The sequence below is a fragment of the Anolis carolinensis genome, unplaced genomic scaffold (genome assembly GCF_035594765.1).
Source record: "Anolis carolinensis isolate JA03-04 unplaced genomic scaffold, rAnoCar3.1.pri scaffold_7, whole genome shotgun sequence".
Taxonomy (NCBI): Eukaryota; Metazoa; Chordata; class Lepidosauria; order Squamata; family Dactyloidae; genus Anolis; species Anolis carolinensis.
The window spans coordinates 18432465-18454845 of NW_026943818.1; the positions used below are offsets into that span (position 1 = coordinate 18432465).

General features: G+C 40.8%; 2 protein-coding genes and 1 long non-coding RNA gene across 4 annotated transcripts in view; 1 reads left to right on the forward strand and 2 right to left on the reverse strand.

Annotated features, from left to right (window-relative positions):
• LOC134293270 (uncharacterized) overlaps positions 1 to 1291 on the forward strand; it is a 20121-nt gene extending 18830 nt beyond the window's left edge. Inside the window, exon 2 of the long non-coding RNA XR_010000286.1 lies at positions 737 to 1291. This is a non-coding gene — a long non-coding RNA (uncharacterized LOC134293270). The remainder of the gene's footprint in view (positions 1 to 736) is intronic.
• slc43a2 (solute carrier family 43 member 2) overlaps positions 1 to 9631 on the reverse strand; it is a 20632-nt gene extending 11001 nt beyond the window's left edge. For both annotated transcript variants that reach the window (XM_062960376.1, XM_062960377.1), the window contains exons 1-3: positions 9507 to 9631; positions 6142 to 6322; positions 769 to 1009 (exon numbers count right to left, since the gene is read on the reverse strand). In XM_062960376.1, coding sequence (XP_062816446.1) covers positions 769 to 1009; positions 6142 to 6301 — 401 coding nt within the window. In that variant the 5' untranslated portion in view covers positions 6302 to 6322; positions 9507 to 9631. The remainder of the gene's footprint in view (positions 1 to 768; positions 1010 to 6141; positions 6323 to 9506) is intronic.
• A 178-nt stretch (positions 9632 to 9809) lies between these two features.
• Positions 9810 to 22356, reverse strand: scarf1 (scavenger receptor class F member 1). Its single transcript, XM_062960375.1, has 11 exons — positions 20748 to 22356; positions 19494 to 19555; positions 19295 to 19396; positions 17721 to 18255; positions 16143 to 16361; positions 15913 to 16041; positions 13975 to 14057; positions 13761 to 13887; positions 13584 to 13687; positions 13375 to 13506; positions 9810 to 11582 (listed from the first exon to the last, which is right to left on the reverse strand). The coding sequence occupies exons 1-11, from the start codon at positions 20861 to 20863 to the stop codon at positions 11287 to 11289; spliced, it is 1905 nt and encodes a 634-aa protein (XP_062816445.1). The 5' UTR covers positions 20864 to 22356; the 3' UTR covers positions 9810 to 11286.
• Between the last annotated feature and the right edge of the window lie 25 nt (positions 22357 to 22381).

Consider the following 22381-nt stretch of genomic DNA (forward strand, 5'->3'; position numbering starts at 1 on the left):
CTATGGCAGGCATCCTCAGAGGTCAACTTCTGAGGATGCCTGCCATAGATGTGGGTGAAACGTCAGGAGAGAATACTTCTGGAACATGGCCATACAGCCCGGAAAACATAAAACAACCCTTTGATTCCAGCCATGAAAGCCTTTGACAACACATATTATATTATTACTTTTATATTACATTACTGTATTATAACATTGTATTATAATTATTATAAAATATTATATTACTATATTATTTTGTAATATCATATTGTTGCTATATTATACTATTATTTTACTACTATATTACATTACTATAACATATTGTAATTATATAAAATATGCTATATCACAATTATATCAGTATACTACTATATTATAACTTGTTATATATATTATGTCATATATATATAATATCAGATATGTTATATCATTATTATATCAGTATGATATATTATTCTTGTTTTGTATTATATTACACTACAATGTGTTTTTATGGATTTAATCTGAATCATTTTTAATACTAATGATGCTAAATGCTGTTTGATCATTTGCATATTTCTATGCTGATGTTTCTATATGAAGCTGTGGAATAGAGAAAGCGGGGTATACATACGTATTATAATACAAAATTATTATTTACATTTGATATTGTTATATTATATTATGTTGAGTATTTTTATTGAATTTTTAAGATGATTATGTTGAACTACGAGGAGAGGCAGGGAAGAAATATTATTGTTTGTTTTCTGGTCAGGTCCCCCAAGTGGCCATGGTGTCCGGACTGACCTTCCGAGGAGGCGGAGCTTGCGTGGGCCATACTTGTCCATCACGATGCCCAGTGGGAGGGTGATGGCGCTCAGCAGGAAGGAGCCCACCGTGAAGGCCAGGTTCAACATCTCGTCCTGCTCCTTGCAGATCAGCCAGCCGTTCATCCGGGTCACCGGCACCTCCTCCGCCATGGCCACCCTCTCCGTCTGGTTGCTGTCACTGGAGCTTGCCCCATCCATGGCACTTGGGGAAGCATTCGCTATGGTGAGAAATACAAGGAATGGTCAGTGCAAGGACGGTGTAGTCATAAAACTCAACTAGGGAGATAAGTTTATCCACAACCAGGGAAACTGTGACCACCACCAATGATGGGCCTGGTTCAAACTTGGCATACAGAATCCCCATGACTAACTCAACCAACTCCCACGATTCACCATCGTGGGAGTTGTAGTTTACCCTACATCAAGAGAGCATACTGAACCCAACTGATGATGCATCCAGAGCAAACTTGCCCAATAAAACAAACTTTTGTACAGATGGAGTTTCTTGGGGTTAACCTGGCATGATGTCAGTTGTAGTTCAAGCAATGCCAGGCACCCAAGCTAGTACAGTATATAATAAATATAATAACAAGGGTGTAATCATAAAACTCAACAAGATTTTTATGTGTCAGGGATGATGGACAGTCAACGAGAGAGAAAACACAGAAGACAGCATAATAATAAAGAGATATAAAAGTAAATATGATAATTCATACAATAACAAATATTGTAACAATATAATACTAAATGTAATATAGTAATACAATATTATAATATCATTAATACACTAATAAAATACTAAATATAAGATGAATAATATAGCTAATAATAAAACATAAGGTTATTATAATTCATGAATATAACAAAATATATTAATACTATATTAATAATCTAATTGTAATAAATATAATAAACATAATAAACATAATATAATAATAAATATAACAATAATAGGAGTACTGCAGAGAGAATCCTCTCAGTGCAGAGATGGAAGGAAACAATTATTCCCAATGCAAGAAGGATGGCTGACCTATTATAATTATTTTGATTTTTATCCAGCGTTCTTTCTCTTAAGACAGACCTAAAACAGTATTTCAATGGTGGGATTTTCAAAGAAAAGGAAGGCTATTCAAAGTAGAGAGTAAAAGGAAGGTACACAGTTCGGAGAATAGTTTTCAAAGTTGTGTTCTTACGGATTCAGTATTTGTCATAGATCATTAGAGTTATATATTAGTCTCCCCCATTGGCTGCCCAGCAACACTGCTTTTTTGCCGGCCGCTCTTTGCAAACATTAACCAGCAACAGGAAACAGATTGAGACCCGAGTCGGCAGCCGAAACGGGTAAACAGCCCCCTCGGTCCCAGCCGTTGGTGTGATTTTAAAGGGAGGAGGGGTATTGAGTTATGTTCCACCAGGTGCTTTTGGAACATAAACAGCTCCCTGTTTGCAGTGGAAACACCAAAAGGAGGGCAGCAGACTAACCCCTTTTGCCCTTGGATCCGGTTACAAGCCTCTCTGAGTGGCAAGGGCAAAGCAGGGCAAAGGGCAGGGAACAGGGACATCACTGAAGAGGGGGCTCAAGGGGATCAATAATATTATTAGTAATTAATAATATCAAAACATTATCCGAATTTAAGCTATTCGGCCAGAAATGGAATTGAAGAGCACAGCATCATATACTTTGACAAATGGTAGATTTGCGTGAAGCCCAAAGGGTGGATCGACGACAAATTGGATAAAGGAAAAATATAATAATAGATGGACCCCTTCAGCAGCAAGGAAAGGGGTCTATATTGTAAGGAGAAAGAGACAGGAATCCTACCCTTGTGCCCTATACGTCTCCTCTTAAAGAAACACTGGTAATAATAATAATAATAATAATAATAATAATAATTGGACCCCTTCAGCAGCAAGGGAGGAGAGTCTATATTGCAAAGGAGAAAGGCTCCCTCTCCTTTTACCCTATATCTCCTCTCTGAAAGAGACACTAGTAATAATACTACTAATAATTGTAGTAATATACTATTATTATAATAATATAATAATAGATGGCAGGAGAAAGACATCCCCCTTGTGCCTTATAACACCCCTCTTAAAGAGATACAGTAGAGTCTTACTTATCCAACATAAACAAGCCAGCAGAATGTTGGATAAGCGAATATGTTGGATAATAAGGAAGGGTTAAGGAAAAGCCTATTCAACATCAAATTAGGTAATGACTTTACAAATTAAGCACCAAAACATCATGTTATACAACATATCTGACAGAAAAAGTAGTTCAATACACAGTAATGCTATGTAGTAATTACTGTATTTACAAATTTAGCACAAAAATATCACGATGTATTGAAAACATTGACTACAAAAATGCGTTGGATAATCCAGAACGTTGGATAAGCAAGTGTTGGATAAGTGAGACTCTACTGTACCAGCAATAAAAAATAATAACAATATTAATAATTGATGGAACCCCTTCTGCAGCAAGGGAAGGGAGTCTATATCACGAGAGACAGGCTCCTCTCCTTGTGCCCTTTTGAAGAGACACCAGCAATAATAATAATGTAGCGCAGTGGTGAACTTGCTGACCAAAAGGTCGATGGTTCAAATCCAGGGAGCAGGATGAGCTCCTACGGTTAGCCCAGCTTCTGCCAACCTAGCAGTTTGAAAACATGCAAATGTGAGTAGATCAATAGGTACCGCTCCTATAGGCTAGGTAAGAGCACTCCCTGCAGTCATGCCTACGGCCACATGACCTTGGAGGAGTCTATGGATAATGCCGGCTCTTCGGCTTAAAAATGGAGATGGGCACCAACCCGCAGAGTCGGACATGATTAGACTTAATGTCAGTGGGAAACCTTTACTAATATGGTGTAATAATAATCATATAATAATAGTGGAAGGTGAGGTGGGATGGACCCCCCCCCCCAGCAGCAATGGTGGGGATCTCTATATTGAGTAGGGGAGAGGCTACTATATAACCATAATAAAATAATAGCAATGACATGAGGATGGGACCCCCTTCACTCTATCCCCCACCCCCTTTAAAGAGACACCTGCTGTTTACATAGTTTTCTAGGAAAGGTTTGCAAAACCTCCTGCACTGCTTTCGGGCTCAGATGTCATTGAGGCTCCTGTTTCCAAAACAGAGCTCCCTCCCTCTGCAAGAAGGAAGAAGGGGGCTTCTGCTGGGACCTGGGTTTCCCTTCACTCAGCAACTAAGGATGATCTCAGCGGAGGAAGGAAAGAAGGAGTCATGGGATTGCGCACACATACACCCCAACCCACCCCCAAAAGACAGAGAATGAGTGAAGCAAGATAAGCGCAAGGCTGCTGCTGATTCAGCTCCCTTCCTTCTGCTGCCTCAACAGGTTCTCAGGGACAAGGCTCAGCCAAGGAGAGGAGAGACGGGCAAAGGGCAATTGGGTGGGTGGGTGGGGGGTGTCCCACAATGAGTACGACAGGAAGCCGGCTGCCACCTTTGCCCCCAGGAGACTCCATGCCTCCTCTCTACAGCCCCCCCCCTTCTTCTTCCTTTCAATCTCTGCAAAAAAGGGGAAGCCACAAAGCAGAACAGTCAATGGGGAAGCGGGAGACAATGCTTTGCTGGGAAAGCAGACTGTGCAACAAGGCTGCAGCCCACATCAGGAGATAAGGAACAGGGAAGGAAGGAAAGAAAGAGATAGACGGAAAGAAGGAGAACAAATCCTTCCAACAATAGGACAATCCACAAGCAATCTCTCAGATTATCCAATAACCGATAAGGTCATGATCCCACCAAGGTGTACATGAACCTGACTATTAATAATAATCTGTGCCCGGCCACGTGTTGCTGTGGCATATCCTTCGTGACATTCAAGGTGGCCTAGAAAGAATTCCCCTTGGTAGGAAGCAGCCAGGCTTTGAAGCTGCAAGACTATTCAATGGTATTCAAATTGGGAAACAATGGGATTTTTCTGGCCTTGTCTCTGTTTTCTTTCTATTTTTTATTTTATTTTGATGGTCACTCCATGGAAGTGATTATTGTGGCCAAATTTGGTATGATTTGGCCCAGTGGTTGTGTTGTTAGTCCTACAAATGTACATTACTTACACACACACACACACACACACAGAGAGAGAGACAGAGATAGATAGATAGATAGATAGATAGATATATAAATGAATTTTATTTCTTACCCACCTCTGTCAGCTTGAGGTGGGTGACAAAAAACACTGCAAAAACACCACACACACAGTCTTTCAGGGGACTGGGACCACATCCAGAACTGGTTTATTATTTATTTATTTGCTACATTTATATGCCGCCCTTCTCACCCCAAAGGGGACTCAGAGCAGCTTACTAATTAAATTTACATACACTATTATTAGCATAGTACAATACTGGTAATACTGGTAAACCCCCATCCCATGTTCTGTCTGGATTCAGTTTTAATGTATTTTTCCTCATCCGGCCCATGACCTCCTCCAGGCATTCCTTAGCTCCCACCAGGCCAGGGTTTCAAGAGTGGTTTGACCCATCTAGAACCATAGAACAACGTCAAGCACACATCTAGGGAGCTTGGAATGTGGTATATTCAATGATTTATTGATTGCAGAAATCCAAATAGCGGATATAATGCTGGAATGTTGGTATGTGCAGAAGCCCTGACTGCTTGGCACTACACCAGGTTATACCTATAGCAAATATCAAAGTGTTGAAAGTGCTCTCCTTAGCTGTGGCTGCTTTTGAAGGCACTGAGAAATATATTTGGGTGTCATCAGCATACCTATGACATTGCACCCCATACTTGCCAGTGGCTTCACATAAGCATTGGGGATAGAGTGGCAATTCAGGCACCGTGGCAAAGGCCGATGAAGTGCCTAGAAGCACCAAAAGGGACACTTTACCCCTATCGATGTTGAGACAAGGCAACCATAGCAGTGTCGACTCCGCATCATGCTCTGAAGCCTGTTTAGAATGAGTTGAAGTGTTATTACGAGGGTTGAATGAAAAGTAATGCCTCCACCTTCGTAACTCCTCAACAGATGGCAGTACTGGAAGATCTGCGTACGATGGGAACTCTGAGACGGTGGCTGCAGAAACAGAGTATCGACTTCTTCCATGACGGCTTCAGAAAAGTTATTCATTGTTGGCAGAAATGTATCCAATTGTCTGGTGATTATGTGGAAAAGCGAATAGTGGTAGCTAAAGAGAACATTCTAAAGATTATTTCTGCGTTTGATTAAAATATTCCTATCCAACCTCAAGTAACAAAGGTGGAGGCATTACTTTTCATTCAACCCTCATATTTATGTGCTGCTGCGGTCAAGGTGTAATGTGTCCCACGATGGGGTGGGTCTACCTGCCTTACCTGGGAGGAGGCAGAGGTAGGAGTAGAAGCCCTCGGACTTGAGCATGATGAGCAGGGAGCCCCAGCCCAGCAGCACGGCAGAGAAGAAGAGGTTCTCCACCACCGCCGTGCAGGCCATCCACCAGCGCCGCCGGTGCGCCGTGGCCAACGTGGGTGCCATGGGGAAAGAGAGAGGGCGGGCCTGTGCAGGGAGGAAGCGGGAAAGGCAGAGTCAGGCTCCGGACATGGATCATGTGGCAGGGAGTTCCGCAGCTCAAGAAGCCCTACCTGCCTTTGTTGTAGTGCACTGGACCCCTGAACCGTTCCCACCATACAAGGCCTCCAACGAAGCAGGCAAGGAGGACAGTCTTCCTTATCATGATTGATTACACTATGTAACCCACTTATATACCGTATATACTCGAGTATAAGCCGACCCGAATATAAGCGGAGGCACTTAATTTTACCACAAAAAAACTGGGAAAACATTGACTCCAGTATAAGTCGAGGGTGGTAAATTTCAGAAATAAAAACAGATACCAATAAAATTACATGAATTGAGGCATCAGTAGGTTAAATGTTTTTGAATATTTACATAAAGCTCAAGTTTAAGATAAGACTGTCCAACTCTGATCAAATCATTATTCTCATCTTCTTCAATGTAATTGTGCTTATGTATCCTTTTAATAATAATAGAGTAAAATAATACAAGTAATAATAAATAGAGTAAAATAATAAATGCAATAATAATAAGATCAGAGTGAAATAATAAATGTATTAATAACAAAAATAGATTAAAATAAATGTAATAGTAGCAACAATAATATAGAGAAAAATAATATACCATATATTCTCAAGTATAGGCTGACCCAAATATAAGCCAACCAAGACTCTCTCCCGAGTATAAGCTGAGGGGGGCTTTTTCAGTCTTAAAAAAGGGCTGAAAAACTAGGCTTATACTCGAGTATATACAGTATACTGTATATATATTCTGTTCCTGGTTTGACACTGTTACTCCCCATTTCATTATGCACTCCTGACTTTGAAAGTCATCTCTCAACTGCGGAAACTTTGTCTTTGTGGCACATACTATGTCGAATGGGTCAAGACCCGATGAGGAGAGATTTGTGGGCAAACTAGAGCCCAATGTATTGCAGGACATACTGCAACAAAAACAAGGTAAACTTTCCCCATTTTTTTTATGATGGAAGCAATTAGGACATGGCTAGAGTTGGGAAAGGGCCCCCAAAGGCCATCCAGTCTGACCCTGCTTTCTACCCTAAAGGAAGGCACAATCAAAGCCCTCCCGACAGATGGCCATCTAGCTTCTGCTTATAAACCTCCAGAGAAGGAGGGAGAAGGATTGCTAGATGGAAGCATAGACTGCTGAAGTTGGGAAGGGCCTCTAAAGGACATCCAGTTGCTTTCCTACAGAAGGAAAGGGGGGTGATCAATAAGAGAGGAAGGAAAAACAGCAGCCAAAGATAGGAGCTTAGAGATAAGGAGGGAGATAACAGGAGAGCCACCCTGCAGACTCTGGACCCTAAAGAAAAGCAGGAGCCAAAAGCTCATCGAAGTAAACACACTTCGGTCTAGAAAGTGGCCTTTGGTCCTATCTCCCCATGAACCTGCTAAAGTCTATGAGGCTCAATGGCCACCTGTTGGGAGGGATCGGCTGGTGTCATGGCACCTCTTTAAAGGACCCCTTCTTCCAACTCTGGGCTTTTCTGATATGGATTTTTAGCAGTATGGCCATCTGTTGGGAGGGATTGAATGGTGCCTTCCTGATCATTATAAGCAATAACAATAATATAATATCATAATAAAATAGTTATAATAATATATACATTTATATGTAATTATATATAATAATATAATGAAATATGTAAAATAATGTATATAACTGTAATTGTATATACTAATTTATGTTACCAGAATATAATAATTTAACATGTATATATATATTACAGTAGTAACATGATATAGTCATTATTTATATGCAATTATATATAAGAATATAATATGTATAGTAATAATTTATATAATAGCCACTATACATATCTGTTATAGGAATATAATAACTTAACAATAGTAATATAACATAATATATAACAGTAGTAATAATATACTAATATAATATACTTATATAATGCATATCAATGATAAAAATAGATCACAATATTACAATTATTTAACAACAGTAAAATAATATAATATAGTGGCAATATAATCTATATTATGTTTTACATATTTCATATACATAAAATATATATAAAATCTTACCTAAACTATAAATACATATATCTATAATATAAATATTTCATATAAAAATATATTATGTAAGTAGATAAATATATTATCTACAATATGAATAAATATATTATATATAAATATAGACAAAATTATAATAATAAATCTTTATTGATATCCCACTTTTCTACCATGAAGGGACCCAAAGCGGCTTCCAACATATTAACTACATTACAAAACAACAACAATTAAAATACATGTATAAACATATAAAAAATCAATTTAAATATATTATATAATATAGTCATAGTAATGTATTTATTTATATTATAGTTTTGCAAATGATATACATATTGTAGTAATACTAAAATCTATTTTATTGTATTTTTGCAAATGAGATATATTACATAATATAGTAATAAAATTTCTCATATATATTATTTTGAAATTATATATAAATATATTACATAACATAGCAATACAATATATTTATAACTATATCTATATATATATTAGTTTTGCAAATTATGTATATATTATGTAACATAGAAATATAAATTTACATCTATATACTTCATAACAATATATCGTAAGAATATAATATACAATAATATATAATATGTAAAATATAATAATAATAATATAATACTAATATCATAGGGTTATATCATAGGCTAATGTTCAGATTTTATAATTGGTGCATGTTTTTGTCTATTGATGTACTGTGTACTGTTATTGTTTTTATTTGATATTTCTGTGAGCCGCCCCGAGTTGCCTTCGGGGGAGATCGAGGCGGGATATAAATAAAATAATAATAATAATTATTATTATTATTATTAATAGCTCAGCAAAGGCACCCACATAGAGTATAGCAGCAATAATATAAAAATAATATATTATATAATCATAATAGCAGCTCAACAAAGGCACCCACATATAGTACAGCAGTAATAATATAATAACATAGAATGATAATAGTTCATCAAAGGCACCCATTACCTCAGGATTGAGGGAAATAACGACAATTAAGAGAAGGAAGGGAAAAGGGAATTAATGGATGGGTCAACGAATGAATGAATGAAGGGAAAGGCCCAAGGCCTTTGCCCATCGAGGCAGGAGCTAGAGGAAGCTCTCACCTGAGTCCGGGGCTTCTTCTCCTCGGCTACCGGAGGGTCTCTCCCCTCTCCTTTCCAGCACTCTACTGAGACCGAACAGGGCTCAGGGCTGCCTTTTATATCGCCAGGGGACCAGGGGGCGTGGCCAAGAGGGAAGCCGCGAGCGCTGATTGGCCCCCGCTTGTTTCTGGGCGCGGCCAAAGCCGGGATGCAGGCACAGGGGGAAATGGGGCGCCTTCTCCCTTAGAAAGCAGCGCCTCTGAGCATGCGCACAGCGTCGGCTTCTGTCACCCCAATCCCAGAGATATACATATTTGGAAACGGTTGTTCAAACAGTGATGGGAATGCTGAACCCTTTTATTGATCGACCAGAATATAGAAATCACCCAGGCCAGAACATAACACTTGAGTTAACACAATACTGGGAAACAGTAATATTTAATAATACAGTAGTCTCTCACTTATCCAAGCTTCTGGATTATCCAAGCCATTTTTGTAGTCAATGTTTATTTATTTCTCACATTTATATCCCGCCCTTCAACAATGGCAATAATTAGATGCCCATACAAACCAATATAAAACAGCACATAAAACAGTTAAAACTATTAAAATACATTATGAATTAAAACGTACATTTCAAACATAAAATCAGATCCGTTCTTCCTCATGCTTTGTCATTATTATATGTTTTCAATATACAGTAGAGTCTCACTTATCCAACGTTCTGGATTATCCAACGCATTTTTGTAGTCAATGTTTTCAATACATATTGAAATATACATATTTCAATACATATGATATTTTGGTGCTAAATTCGTAAATACAGTAGAGTCTCACTTATCCAACATAAACGGGCCGGCAGAAAGTTGGATAAGCGAATATGTTGGATAATAAGGAGAGATTAAGGAGAAGCCTATTAAACATCAAATTAGGTTATGATTTTACAAATTAAGCACCAAAACATTGTGTTTTACCACAAAACTGGTAGAAAAAGTAGTTCAATACGCAGTAATGCTATATAGTAATTACTGTATTTACGAATTTAGCACCAAAATATCATGTATTGAAAACATTGACTACAAAAATGCCTTGGATAATAATAATAATAATAATAATAATAATAATAATAATAATAATAATAATAAAACTTTATTTATACCCCGCCACCATCTCCCCAACGGGGACTCGGGGCGGCTTAGGATAATCCAGAACGTTGGATAAGTGAGACTCTACTGTACTTCTTTTGTCAAATTTGTTGTATAACATGATGTTTTGGCGTTTAAATTGTAAAATCATAATGTAATTTGATGTTTAATAGGCTTTTCCTTAATCCCTCCTTATTATCCAAGAGCTCACAACCTCTGAGGATGCCTGCCATAGATGTGGGCGAAACGTCAGGAGAGAATACTTCTAGAACATGGCAATACAGCCCGGAAAACATACAACAACCCTGTGATCTCGGCCATGAAAGCCTTCGACAACACATTGAGACTCTGAGCATGTGCAGAGTTCAGAGGAAAAGAAGTCAGGATTCTGCCGGCAGCGGCTTAGAAACAAACGAAACAGCGCCCTCTGCTGGTGGCTTTGGGAGTGGCACCTAAGTCCTTTCTGGCCTTTGGGAGCCTTAATCAAGAGGAACATCACCCTCTGCTGGTGGCGTTGGGAATGGCATCTCACCCTTTTCTGGTTTGCAAGGGGAGAAAGGGAGCTTTAAACAGCGCCCTCTGCTGGCGGCGTGGGAAGTGGCACCCAATCCTTCTTGTTATTGTGCTGTCATTGTTTGCAAGGGGGAAAGGGGGCCCTATGGGGACCACCCTGGGACGTTCTCGTACTTAGGCCCACTCTCCTCTTTTGGGTCTCTCTTCCCCTCGCCCCCCACCGTTTCCGCCTGGCCCACAGTCACGTAGATGGTGGTCAGCCCCTCCACCTTCTCGGGGCAGGACCCTTCCTCTGGCGCTTTTCCAGGGGGTCCCGGGGTCCCAAAGCGGGTCCCTTGTGCAAAGGAGACGGAGGGCCGGGGGGCCTTGGCCAGGCTGGACGTGCGGGGGATGCCCAGCGGCGGAAAGGGCTCCCGACCCATGTCCGCATCTGCTGCCACTGCAAAACAACAACAACAACAACTTTATTTTTATACCCTGCCTCCATCTCCATCTCCGACTAACATGGGGCCAAGTCCAAGCAATTACAATAAAACAAGATAAAATACATTCAAGACACACAACCACATCCAGTAAAAATGCTTATACAACAACATAGTGAAACAAAACGTAATAACAATAACAAAATGCCAAGTTTTCATCTGCCGCCACTGCAAAACAACAACAAAAACAACAACTTTATTTTTATACCCCGCCTCCATCTCCCTGAGGGGACTCGGGGAAGCTAACATGGGGCCAAGTCCAAGCAATTACAATAAAACAAGATAAAATACATTCAAGACACACAACCACATCCAGTAAAAATGCTTATACAGTGACATAGTGAAACAAAACATAATAACAGTAACAAAATGCCAAGTTTTTAACTTTGTTTGCATTTTTAAATACATTATAACCGTGCCCTCAATTAGCTCCTGGCACGATAAATAAATAAATTCTTCCAACAAACAATCAGAGATTATTTATACCGGTTTCCTGGGTGTGTTTACAGTATAAAATCAGAATGAACGGCAACAAAATCTAGGACTTCTCAACCAGTCTGGGGCCCCATTTTCGCGCATATATGCAGTCAGACATCATGGTGCAACTGCATCATATGGCATTATTGGAGCTGAAAATTCCTAGCACTGGAATACGAGAAGAAGGACAAGCAATTGTTAGGGTTGTTTTTTTTTGGGGGGGGGGGTGTCCCTGTTTGTAGACCCCCCAGTTTTCTTATTGTAATATTTCCACACCCCTTTAGTGATTGGAGTAACGGCATTTTTTTTATTATTATGTAATACAGTAGAGTCTCACTTATCCAAGACTCGCTTATCCAAGATTCTGGATTATCCAAGGCATTTTTGTAGTCAATGTTTTCAATATATCATGATATTTTGGTGCTAAATTCGTAAATACAGTAATTACATCATAACATTACTGCGTACTGAACTACTTTTTCTGTCAAATTTGTTGTATAACATGATGTTTTGGTGCTGAATTTGTAAAATCATAACCTAATTTGATATTTAATAGGCTTTTCCTTAATCCCTCCTTATTATCCAAGATATTCGCTTATCCAAGCTTCTGCCGGCCCGTTTAGCTTGGATAACTGAGACTCTACTGTAATATAATATACAAATAATATTATATCGGGGGGTTCCCTGTTTATAGATGCCCCACACCCAGTTTTCTTATTATAATATTTTCATCTCTCTCCTTCCTTTTAGTGACTGGATTAATGACATCATCATCTATTATTATTATTATTATTATTATTATTATTATTATTATTATCACAAAGATATAGTATGTCACAGGAAGCCCCCCAGTAGTGCAGCATGTTAAAGCGCTGAGCTGCTGAACTTGCAGACCAAAAGATCGCAGGTTCGAATCCGGGGAGCGGAGTAAGCACCTGCTGTTAGCTCCAGATTCTGCCAACCCAGCAGTTCGAAAACATGCAAATGTGAGTAGATCAATAGGTACCGCTCCGGCGGGAAAGTAACAGCGCTCCATGCTATACTACTAATAAAATATATTGTATGTATATATAACTTGTAAGCCGCCCTGAGTCCCCTTCAGGGTAAGAAGGGCGGGATATAAATGTCGCTAATAAATTAATTAATAAAATAAATAATAGGGTTAAGACAGTGACAAACACACAATGCTATTAAGATACATCCAACATATATACACATGAGGCCAACACTGATAAAAGGAAATAAAGAAGGAAGGAAGGAATGAAGTCCTACCTCTCTCGGCCTGTTTTTCCTCCTCTTCTTCCTCTCCCTCGGAGTCCCACGAGGAGGAGTCGGAAGGCCACGCAGCGGAGGGGCCCTCGATGAAGCTGGGGGTGAAGGGCATCTCTGCCTCGTGGTGGGAGACTGGGGGCCCAGAGAAGAAACCCGTGAGCCTGGACCCCCATGAGGAGCGCAACCCCCACCTCACCTGTGGCTCTCACCTGTGACTCTGGGGAGCTTGTGGCCCTCCAAGGGGAGGCAGGGCAAGGCCGAGCGCACGTGGTGCTTCACCCTCCGGAGCGGGTCCCCTTCCCCTGGTGCCGCTCTGGAGGAAAAGGGGGCACGTTAAAGGGGCCCAAGAGGGGCAAAGAGGGATGGTCCATTTTGGGGAGAGATACCTGTGCCTAGCATCTTGGGGCTCCGTTCGGCGGCAGCACCAGCATCCGAGGAAGAAGAAGAAGAAGAGGAGGAGAAGCAGCAGCGGAGTCAGGATCTTGGCCACAAGGGCTGCTTGGTGGGAGCCCCCTGGCAAGGAAGGAAGAGAGGGAGAGAGGTGAGGGTGCCAACAGGATCGGGGCCAAGAAGAGAAGGGGAAAAGGGAGCGGGACTCACCCCACGGGCAATGGCCTGAGACCGGATGGCACGCGGAGGAGCAGTTGGGGCCCTGGAAGCCCTCAGGGCAGCTCTGGTTGCAGCTGCAAGGAAGGAATCATCATCAGAGTCATGACAGTCATCATCACAGACTACAACATAATAATAATAATAATAAGAAGAAGAAGAAGAAGAAGAAGAAGAAGAAGATAGTAATAACAATGATAATATAATTGAATACAATAACAATAATAATAAAATACAATAGTAATAGTGATGATATACAATAGTAATAATAATAAAATGTAATAGTAATAGTGTAACAATATACAATATAATAGTAATAATACAATACAATAATAATAGTGATAATCTTCTATATATATAAAAGGGTAATGAAATTTCGGCCTAGGACAAAACAACAAAACTATACATCCCAGAAACACTAAACTTGGCAGCACAACCCCTTATCTATGCCTCTACGTTCATACAACAAAAAGCTCCAGCTACTCCAGAAAACGGTCAGGCTTTGAGACTGCAAGGCTATTCACTGCTATTCCACCTGGCCAACAAAGGATTCCCATAAGCCACAGCAACGCGTGGCCAGGCAAAGCTAGTATACAATATAATACAGTAGAGTCTCACTTATCCAACACTCGCTTATCCAACATTCTGGATTATCCAACGCATTTTTGTAGTCAATGTTTTCAATATATCATGATATTTTGGTGCTAAATTTGTAAATACAGTAATTACGACATAACATTACTGCGTATTGAACTACTTTTTCTGTCAAATTTGTTGTATAACATGATGTTTTGGTGCTTAATTTGTAAAATCATAACCTAATTTGATGTTTAATAGGCTTTTCCTTAATCCCTCCTTATTATCCAAGATATTCGCTTATCCAAGGTTCTGTCGGCCCGCTTAGCTTGGATAAGTGAGACTCTACTGTAATAGCAATAATAAAACACAATAGTAATAGTAATAATAATATGCAATAGTAGTAACAATAATAACATACATTTATTTATTTATTTATTTATTAGCGACATTTATATCCCGCCCGTCTCACCCCGAAGGGGACTCAGGGCGGCTTACAAGTTATATATACATACAATAAATTATATTACAGTATTAGTATAGCACAATATAAGCACTACCTAAGCATTATATATCATTATATTGCACTATACGACTATATTGCAATATTATTAGTAATATTGCATGTAATATAAATATACAATTATGACTGCATTATTATTATTATTATTACATTGTATTACATCATGATATTATTATCAATATTATATGTATATACAATATATTATAATATTAGTACAGTAGAGTCTCACTTATCCAAGACTCGCTTATCCAAGGTTCTGGATTATCCAAGGCATTTTTGTAGTCAATGTTTTCAATACATCGTGATATTTTGGTGCTAAATTCGTAAATACAGTAATTACAACATAACATTACTGCGTACTGAACTACTTTTTCTTTCAAACTTGTTGTATAACATGATGTTTTGGTGCTTAATTTGTAAAATCTTAACCTAATTTGATGTTTAATAGTCTTTTCCTTAATCCCTTCTTATTATCCAAGATATTCGCTTATCCAAGCTTCTGCCGGCCCGTTTAGCTTGGATAAGTGAGACTCTACTGTATAGTATAAAATGAGTATTACATAGTATTATATTGTTAAATTGATACAGGAGACATGTACAATAGTAATAATGATAATAATATACAATACAATAGTAATATTAAAATACAATAAATAGTGATAATAATATATAATAGTGATAACAATATACAATATTATAGTAATAATAATAAAATACAACAGTAATAAGGATGATAATATAATTTAGTATAATGCCAATAATAATGGTAATAAAAATATAACAACAACAACAACAACAACAATATACAATAATAATAATACACAACTCCTCACCTGGCACCCCAGAAACCAGCTTGGCAAAGGCAGGCCCCGCTCACTGGGTCGCAGCTCCCATTGGCACAGAAGGGGCAAGCAAGGCGGCAGCCCTCCCCAAAAAGGTTGGCAGGACATGGAAGGTGGCATCTGAAAGAAAGAAAGTAGGAAGGAAGTAAAGAAGGAGGGAAGGGGTTGACGATGTGTGTCCCCCTCTCCTTTGCATTGCATTGCCTTACTATTGCCTCTACCTGTCTCCAGTGAGGCCGGCCTCACAGTGCTGGCAGGCCCCGGTCTCCGGGTGGCAAGTTTCCCCTTGGCGACAGCGAGGGCAGCTCTGAATGCAGCCCTCCCCATATCGCCCTGGGGGGCAGGGCTCAACACAGAGGGTCCCGTTCCATCCGGGGGCGCAGGAGGCGCAGGAGCCGTCCAAAGGGGAGCAAGGGGCGGGGGGCCTGCAATGGCCGCAGCTGGAGGAAGAGTCAGAGAGATCACAATAATAATAATAATAATAATAATAATAATAATAATAATAATAATAATAATAATTTTATTTCTTCGGGGGCAATCAGGCAGACCCCCAAAGTGGGTGACCCCAAGGGCCCATCCCTTCCCACTGATGACCATCCAACGTCATATATATTAGCAGGCTCATGGCTGTTGTGTCATAGAAGCATTCAAAGGGTCCTCTAAAGGCCATCCAGTCCAACTGCCTTCTACCATAAAAGACACCATTAATAATAATATGATAATAATAATAGAATTCTAGAGTTGGAACAGAACCACTAGGGGGGCCCTCTAGTGTAATCCTCTAAAGGAGGACACCATCCGATCCCTCCCGACAGATGGCCATACAGACTCTGAAAATAATAATATAAGGATAATGGCAATTATAATAACATAATGATTTTTTTATCGTGTAAGAAGCGAATTGAAACAAGTTGCTTCTGGTGTGAGAGAATCAGCCATCTTCAAAGATGTTGCCCAGGGGATGCCCAGATGTGTTACCATCCTGTGGGGGGCTTCTCTCATGTCCTCGCATGGGAAGCTAGAGCTGACAGACAGGAGCTCATCCCGTAGTGCGGATTCGAACTGCCAACCTTCAAGTCAGCGGCTCAGCCGGCACAAGGGTTTTACCCATTGCGCCACCGTGGCTTTATATAATGATATAATAATAATATGATGACAGTGATAATAATAATAATAATAATAATAATAATAATAATAATAACACTTGGGAAGTGTTCAACTTGTGATTTTGTGATACGAAATTCAGCATATAGATCTCGTTTGCTGTGTCATACTATGTCTTTGTGTCAATAATAATAAATACAATATTAATAAATATAATAATAATAATATATAATACAGTCCTAAACGCTTGGGAAGTGTTCGACTTGTGATTTTGTGATACGAAATCCAGCATATCTTTTTGCTGTGTCATAATAAAATAATAAAAATATATAATAATAAATATAACAATAATAATCTAAAAATATCTCTAATATCCCAGGCGCTTGGGAAGAGCCCAATATTCAGAAACAAACCCCAGACACTTGGACCTCACATGCATGTGTGCTGTGGTGTTATATACAAATAATAATAATAGAATTCTAAAGTTGGAAGAAAACAACAAGGAGGGCCCTCTAGTGCAATCCTCTAAAGGAGGACACCATTTGATCCCTCCCAACAGATGGCCATACCACCTCTGAAAGCAACAATAATGACAATCATTAGAAGCAGAATCTCCTTAGCATTAATCCAAAAGAGCCCTTGAGGCGAGGAAAGGGCTTTGGGGGTCCCGAAGGGCAGGTGAAGGATCTCCTCACCTGTGAGCACAGCGCAGCCCATGGGTGCCGCCAGGGCAGGGTTCCGAGCAGTCCTTGCCGGTGTAGCCGGGGAGGCAGGTGCAGGAGCCGTTGCTGGGGGCGCAGGAGCCTCGTGGGGGCCGGCAGGGGCAGAGGTGCTGGCAGGCGGCCCCCCAGCGCCCCTCCTCGCAGCGGCAGCGGCCGGAGTCCTGAGCGCAGGGGGAGCCGTGGCAGGCGCAGCGGGAGGCGCAGGCACGGCCCCAGAAGCCCTCCCGGCAGAGGCAGGCCCCCGAGGCCGGGTGGCAGTGGGGGGCTCCCCCCGGGAAGCAGGGGCAGGGCCGGCGGCAGAGGGGCCCCCACCAGCCCGCGGCGCACAGGCAGGCCCCCGAGGCCGGGTGGCAGCGCCCGTGGGGGCCGCAAGGGCAGGGCCGGTCACACAGGGGCCCCCACCAGCCGGGCCCACACTGGCACGCCCCACTGGATGGCTGGCACCACCCCTGCGGGAAGCACAGGCAGCGCTCCTTGCACTCCGGGCCCCAGAACTGGGCAGGGCAGCCTAGGAGGAAGGCAAAGGGAGAGCGTTGCCAGAAGAGAGGAGGGATAGGGCTCCTCCGCCTCTAAGGATCGATATGCCATATGAGATCAAGGACAGGGCTCCTCCGCCTCTAAGAAGTAATATGCCGCATGGGATGCCATATGAAATCAAGGACAGGGCTCCTCTACATCTAAGAAGTAATATGCCATATGGGTTGCCATAGGAAAGTAAGGACAGGGTTTCTCTACCTCTAAGAAATAATATACTACATATGGGTTGCCATAGGAAAGCAAGGACAGGGCTCCTCTGCATCTAAAGCTCAATATGTCATATGGGTTGCCATATGAAATCAAAGAAAGGGCTCCTCCACCTCTAAGGATCAAGATGCCACGAGACCAAGGACAAGGCTCTTCTGCCTCTAAGAAATAATATGCCATATGTGTTGCCATATGAAATCAAAGACAAGGCTCCTCTATGTCTAACAAGTAATATGCCATTTAATTGCCATATGAAAGGAAGGACAGGACTCCTCTGCTTCTAAGGATCAATATGACATATGGGTTACCATATGAATTCAAGGACAGGGCTCCTCCACCTCTAAGAACTAATATGCCATATGGGTTGCCACAGGAAAGCAAGGACAAGGCTCCTCCGCCTCTAAAGATCAATACACTGTATGAGATCAAGGACAGAGCTCCTCCACCTCTAATGATCAATACATCATATGGGTTGCCATATGAGATCAAGGACAGGGCTCCTCCACCTCTAATGATCAATACATCATATGGGTTGCCATATGAGATCAAGGATAGGGCTCCTCCACTTCTTAAGGAATGAGATGCCATATGAAATCAAGGACAGAGCTTCTCTACGTCTAAGAATTAATATGCCATACGGGCTGCCATATGAAATCAAGGACAGGACCTTCTGCCTTTAAGAATTGCAAAGAAGGCAGGGGAGCCCTATTCCTGATTTCATATGACACCATCCTTTCAAATGGGATGCACCTTCTATGCTGCCACTTTGAGTCTAATAATAATAATAATATAACGACACTCACGTCCGGTACAATTGGCGCCAAAGAAGCCAGGGCGGCAGCGGCAGACTCCTGGCCGAATGCAGACCTCCTCCTGGCCACAGGCATTGGGTCCCGTGCAGAGCGCTGTGAAGGTCAGAGCCAGGGAACCAAATCACCATCAAAACCCTCCTGGCAGATGGCCATCCACAACCCTTCCCCCAGGTAGGGGCACCTTGCTCACCGAGGGGGCATTCGGCGCCGTCTTGCTCCCATCCGGGGCAACAGGAGAGGGCCGGGGGCTGGCTGCAGAGGGAGAGAGAGGAGGGCTTTGAGAAATGTAGAATAGCAAATTCTGGGAATATATTATTATCATTATTATTACTATTTCTCCCCATCTTCCACTAAAATTACACAACAATAACAACACAATTTATTAATTTATTTACTACATTTCTATCCCATTCGATCTCACCCCGAAGGGGACTCAGAGCGGCTTAAGAGTTTGGCAAAATTCAATGCCTCATTGTACATAAAGAAAAACAAGCATTACATAACATAATTTGTTAAAAATCAATAGACTTATCAATAAAAGTTAAAAGCATTAAACACTTCAAAACATCATAAAACAAATTGAACATTAAACCAATGTATTACCTGCCGCTCCTTGCAGCTCCCACTCCATAATGAAAATAAAAATAATTTATTATTATTTCTGACTCCCAATTCCATAATAATAATAATAATAATAGTTATTGATTACCTGCCTCTCCTTGCAACTCCCAAAACAACAATAATAATAACCTGCCTCTCTTTGAGGCTCCCAATCCCATAATAATAATAATAATAATAATAATAATAATAATAATAATAATAATAACCTGCCTCTCTTTGAGGCTCCCAATCCCATAATAATAATAATAATAATAATAATAATAATAATAATATGATTTACTGATTACCTGCCTCTCCCTGACTCCCAATCCCATAATAATAATAATAATAATAATAATAATAATAATAATAATAGATAACCTGCCTCTCCTTGTGACTCCCAATCCCATAATGATGATGATGATTATGATAATAATATGCTTTATTGATTACCTGCCTCTTTTTGTGATTCCCAATCTCATAATCATAATACTAATAATTGATAACCTGCCTCTTCTTGCAGCTCCCAATCAAACAACAACAACAACAACAACAATATAGTCCTAGACACTTGGGAAGTGTCTGACATGTCATCCAATACAAAAGCCAGCATTGTGATCTTGTCTGTTGCGTACTAATCTTGTTGTGTATCAAATAATAATAATAATAATCATCGATACGCTGCCTCTTCATGTGGCTCCAAATCCCCAAATAATAATAATAATAATAATAATAATAATAATAATAATAATAATAATAATAGAAGGAAGAGAGGGATGGATGGATAGATGAGAGGAAAGAAGAAATGCCCCCATAGGAGCACTATGGGAATCTCCAGACCTACCTGCCGGACTGGCAGACGTTCCTCCCGTTGGGATCCAGGGCCGAGGCACAGCTCCCGAACTCGGGGCCCAGCGAGGCCTGCACAGAAAGAAGCAGCAGGAGGGCCCGGGGCCCCATGGCGCTGGGAAAGGCTCCTCTTCTCAGAGGCCCAGAGTCCTCACTGCAGAGTGGGGCCGCCCTCCTCCCATTTCCTCCTTGGCCTTTTCCTGAGGAAGCCAGGGAGGAGGAGGAGGAGGGAAGCACAAGAGGACAGGCAAAACACAGCCAGCCAGCCTAATAATAATAATAATAATAATAATAATAATAATAATAATAATAATAATAATAACAATAATAGAATCCTAGAGCTGGAAAAGAAGCCCAAAAAAGACCCTTCCAGTCCAACCCCTTTCCGCCATAACAGACACCATCTGATCCCTCCCGACAGAGGGCCAGCCATCCTGCTAATAATAATAATAATGATAATAAAAGAGTCCTAGAGCTGGAGATTCCAAAGAAGGCCCCTTCAACCCAACCCCTTTCTGCCCTAAAGGAGGACACAACCCGATCCCTCCCGACAGGGCCATCCAGCCTGTTAATAATAATAATAATGATAGTAATAATGATAATGATAATAATAATATTAATAGCATCCTTGAGCTGGAAGAGAAGTCCAAAAGAGGCCCCTCCAATCCAACCCCCTTCTGCCGTAAAGGACACCATCAAATCCCTTCCAACAGAGGGCCATCCAGCCTGTTAATAATAATAATAATAATAATAATAATAATGATAATAAGAATATTAATAGCATCCTAGAGCTGGAAGAGAAGTCCAAAAGAGGCCCCTCCAATCCAACCCCCTTCTGTCGTAAAGGACACCATCAAATCCCTTCTGACAGAGGGCCATCCAGCCTACTACTACTACTACCACTACTACTACTACTACTACTAATAATAATAATAATAATAATAATATGCTGGACGAAATCCAGCATATCTATCTTGTTTGCTGTGTCATAAAATAAAATAATAATAGAATCCTAGAGCTGGAAAAGAAGCCCCAAGAAGGCCCCTCCAATCCAACCCCCTTCTGCCCTAAAGGACACCATCAAATCCCTTCCGACAGAGGGCCATCCAGCCTACTACTACTACTACTACTACTACTACTAATAATAATAATAATAATAATAATATGCTGGACGAAATCCAGCATATCTATCTTGTTAGCTGTGTCATAAAATAAAATAATAATAGAATCCTAGAGCTGGAAAAGAAGCCCCAAGAAGGCCCCTCCAATCCAACCCCCTTCTGCCCTAAAGGACACCATCAAATCCCTTCCGACAGAGGGCCATCCAGCCTACTACTACTACTACTACTACTACTACTACTACTAATAATAATAATAATAATAATAGAATCCTAGAGCTGGAAGAGAAGCCCAAAGATGGCCCTTTAGGGCAGAAAGCCCAACCTCTCTCTGTCCTAAAGGACACCATTCGATCCCTCCCGACAGAGGACCACCCAGCCTGCTAATAATAATAGTAATAATAATAGAATCCCAGCAGTGGAAGGGCTGGAAGATGGGCAGGAAGCACCTTTTTCCTGCTCTGTGCGCTGCCATTGTCTATAGGCTTCTGCAGGAAATCCTTCCTCTTCC